This window comes from Triticum aestivum, chromosome 7D, assembly GCF_018294505.1.
Source record: "Triticum aestivum cultivar Chinese Spring chromosome 7D, IWGSC CS RefSeq v2.1, whole genome shotgun sequence".
NCBI classification, from domain to species: domain Eukaryota; kingdom Viridiplantae; phylum Streptophyta; class Magnoliopsida; order Poales; family Poaceae; genus Triticum; species Triticum aestivum.
Window position 1 is genome coordinate 480,355,105 of NC_057814.1, and position 2,924 is coordinate 480,358,028.

The window sequence follows — 2,924 nt, forward strand, 5'->3', positions numbered from 1 at the left end:
CCATCGCTCGTGTCCCAGGAAGGCCACCGCTCCTCCCCTCTCCCGTCGACGCCAAGCTTGGTGGGCTGAGCATTTTTGGTCAATTAGTCGCTTGGCGACGACGTGAAGGCGGAAGCTTGAGTTCTCGGGGCTCCAGAGGCGGAGCTGAAGAGCGTCGAGGCGGAACAAGAGACAGTGAAGCTTCATCTCTCGGGGCTGATTGCCAGATACGGGGACCGGACGCCGGTGATCATTTAGAGTAGGTATTAATTATACTCCAGAGCCCGTCTACCACCGCTTTGACTTATTTATAATGAACTTCATGTTTATATGAAATCCGGTCGTGTTTGCACGAATTTTGTTCGGTTGGTTCGAGTTATTATGAAAATGTATACAGCTAAGGTTAGATGGCGTCCTCCCACATCCATGCCCGCGGACTAGTCCTCTGTCCGCGGACGGATGCGGGAGAAAATTTACGGGTTGCCGGAGATGCCCTAACAAGAGTCAAAGCCTCCAGGACTCCTGTCCCGACGACAGTAACCATGAGGCCATATGCGTCAATCATTCCAACATATTCCTCGCGCCCAAGTTGCATTGCTGCATAGATGTGATCCACGCCGTCGTGCTCCGCATCGATCTGATGCGGCGCTAGCACTAGAGTCCAACCTTAATCAGCCCACCGTCACCTTCCCCCGCCGGTCCTCGGCAGGCACATTAGTCAGCCCATACAGCTCGAGTTCAGGCGTCCGGCCAATCACTCCCCTCCCCGGAGCATCTGCCGCCATATGCAACCACGAGCTAGCTAGCCGGAGACACGCACCCACACCCACTATATATACGCTCCTATGTCATGCTTCCCTTCTCATCAAACCATCAGTACAGTCTTGAGTCTTCTCGTCTACTTGCTCGTCGTCAGGTATGGCCGCCACTGCGGTGAGGTGCCTGCTCATGGCTGCCGCTGTCTTGGCCCCGCTTTTCGCCGGCTCCGAGGGCGCGTTTCTGTCGTCGAAGTTCTACGACCGGAGGTGCCCCAGCTTGCAGACCATCGTGCGGTCGGCGATGGCGCAGGCCGTCGCGGCCGAGCCGCGGATGGGCGCGTCCATCCTCCGCCTCTTCTTCCACGACTGCTTCGTCAATGTGAGCGGGAGTACACTGGCGCCATTTCCTCAGTTGATTTTGTGTCTGTGGTAGTTGATTTGCTGATCTCGAGGTGTTTTCTTGCGCAGGGCTGTGACGCGTCGATCTTGCTCGACGACACCGCCAACTTCACCGGCGAGAAAAATGCGGGGCCGAACGCCAATTCGGTGCGCGGCTACGACGTCATCGACACCATCAAGGCCCAGGTTGAGGCGGCCTGCAAGGCCACCGTCTCCTGCGCCGACATCGTCGCCCTCGCCGCACGGGACAGCGTCAACCTGGTAATCAGTTGCTCTGGTTCATCCATTCCCCGATCCATGCACCATTGAAAAACTTACTCATCAGCAAGATGATGGGATGCAATGCAGCTCGGCGGGCCGACGTGGGCGGTGCAGCTGGGCCGCCGCGACGCGCGGAACGCGAGCCAGAGCGCGGCCAACTCCAACCTCCCGAGCGCGGGGTCCAGCCTCGCCGGCCTCATCGCCACGTTCGGCAGCAAGGGGCTGTCGGCGCGGGACATGACGGCGCTGTCCGGCGCGCACACCATCGGGCAGGCCCGGTGCGCCACCTTCCGCGACCGCATCTACAACGACACCAACGTCGACGCCAAGTTCGCGGCGCTCCGGAAGCAGACGTGCCCGCAGACCGGCGGCGACGCCACGCTCGCGCCCATCGACGTGTCGACGCCGACCTGGTTCGACACCACCTACTTCGAGAACCTGGCGAACAAGCAGGGGCTTTTCCACTCGGACCAGGAGCTGTACAACGGCGGGTCGCAGGACGTGATGGTGAGGGTGTACATGCGCAACCCGGACATATTCGCCGCCGACTTCGCCAAGGCGATGGGGAAGATGGGGAGCCTCATGCCGTCGGCGGACACGCCCACGGAGATCCGTCTGGACTGCAAGAAGATCAACTAAGGTCAACCGGACCGGAGGATGAATCTGTGGTGTCCAGTCCGGACGAACTCGCGAGGCTATCTATGCTCACAGCTTCACTCAGAGTACATTGAGCAGCCAAAAGGGCTGTTAGCAGATGTGGAACTGCTCCCATTTCCATTTTGTTGCTGGCAATTGTAATGATCAATTAATCAAGATTCCTTTCCACGAGACTCGGGTAGATGGATTAGCTTGAGATCGCACGCACTCAATCCGATAGCGAGTATACTCCAACGGAGTCTACTGACACAGTGACACATCAACGGCGCTATGACAGACGTCAAACTGTCAGTAACAATTTAAAATCAAACTTGCTGCATCTGATCTGTTAGAGCCTAAACAAAACGCTTAATTTACCTGCGTCCCCAATAATGCAGTGCAAGTTGCCGCGCACAGATCGAGCGCGACATGCGTCATGGGCACGGCGTACAGCCCCAGGTTCCGCTGGGAGCAAACATGCGCGCACGGTGGCATACATACTGAGATGACAATGGCAGGCGGCCGGGCCACTTGCCGGGGACGAGATAGATGCCCGCCGCCTCGGGCTGTCTCGTCACGTGGGAGGGCTACCTAACCGTTTGTCGCGGATCCGCACGTTGGCCTTGAGGCGCCGGCTGGGTGAGTCGATCGGCCCAGCCCTTCCCCGCGCGCGCGCCCGGCCATTTTGCGCCGCCGCGCAACAAGAAACTGGCCGCTCCCTCTTGCTCCGTGCCTCCGCGGGGTCGGTGATCACGGGGCGCCGTCGCGTTCGGCGGTTGGCGGCCATGCCCTGCCGGCTGCCGTGTCACTGCGTAGCGGCGTGTGTGTGCCTGAGGAAAACGACGACGCAGGCATCCTATCCTGAAGCCGGATCGGTGAGCCCTGGGTTGG

General features: G+C 59.4%; 1 protein-coding gene across 1 annotated transcript; it reads left to right on the top strand.

The window, feature by feature from the left end:
- Nucleotides 1-634: 634 nt before the first annotated feature.
- Nucleotides 635-2,220, top strand: LOC123167675 (peroxidase P7). The gene is made up of 3 exons (XM_044585530.1): nt 635-1,116; nt 1,206-1,397; nt 1,485-2,220. Exons 1-3 carry the CDS (start codon nt 898-900, stop codon nt 2,034-2,036), a joined length of 963 nt encoding a protein of 320 aa, XP_044441465.1. The 5' UTR covers nt 635-897; the 3' UTR covers nt 2,037-2,220.
- The last annotated feature ends 704 nt before the right edge of the window (nt 2,221-2,924 follow it).

What these genes read in the sequence shown, in the direction of transcription:
- LOC123167675 (XM_044585530.1), top strand. Translation starts at nt 898, where the DNA reads ATGGCCGCCACTGCGGTGAGGTGCCTGCTCATGGCTGCCGCTGTCTTG. An exon ending in TCCACGACTGCTTCGTCAAT is followed by an intron (nt 1,117 to 1,205) that starts GTGAGCGGGAGT and finishes TTTCTTGCGCAG; the next exon opens with GGCTGTGACGCGTCGATCTT. An exon ending in CACGGGACAGCGTCAACCTG is followed by an intron (nt 1,398 to 1,484) that starts GTAATCAGTTGC and finishes GATGCAATGCAG; the next exon opens with CTCGGCGGGCCGACGTGGGC.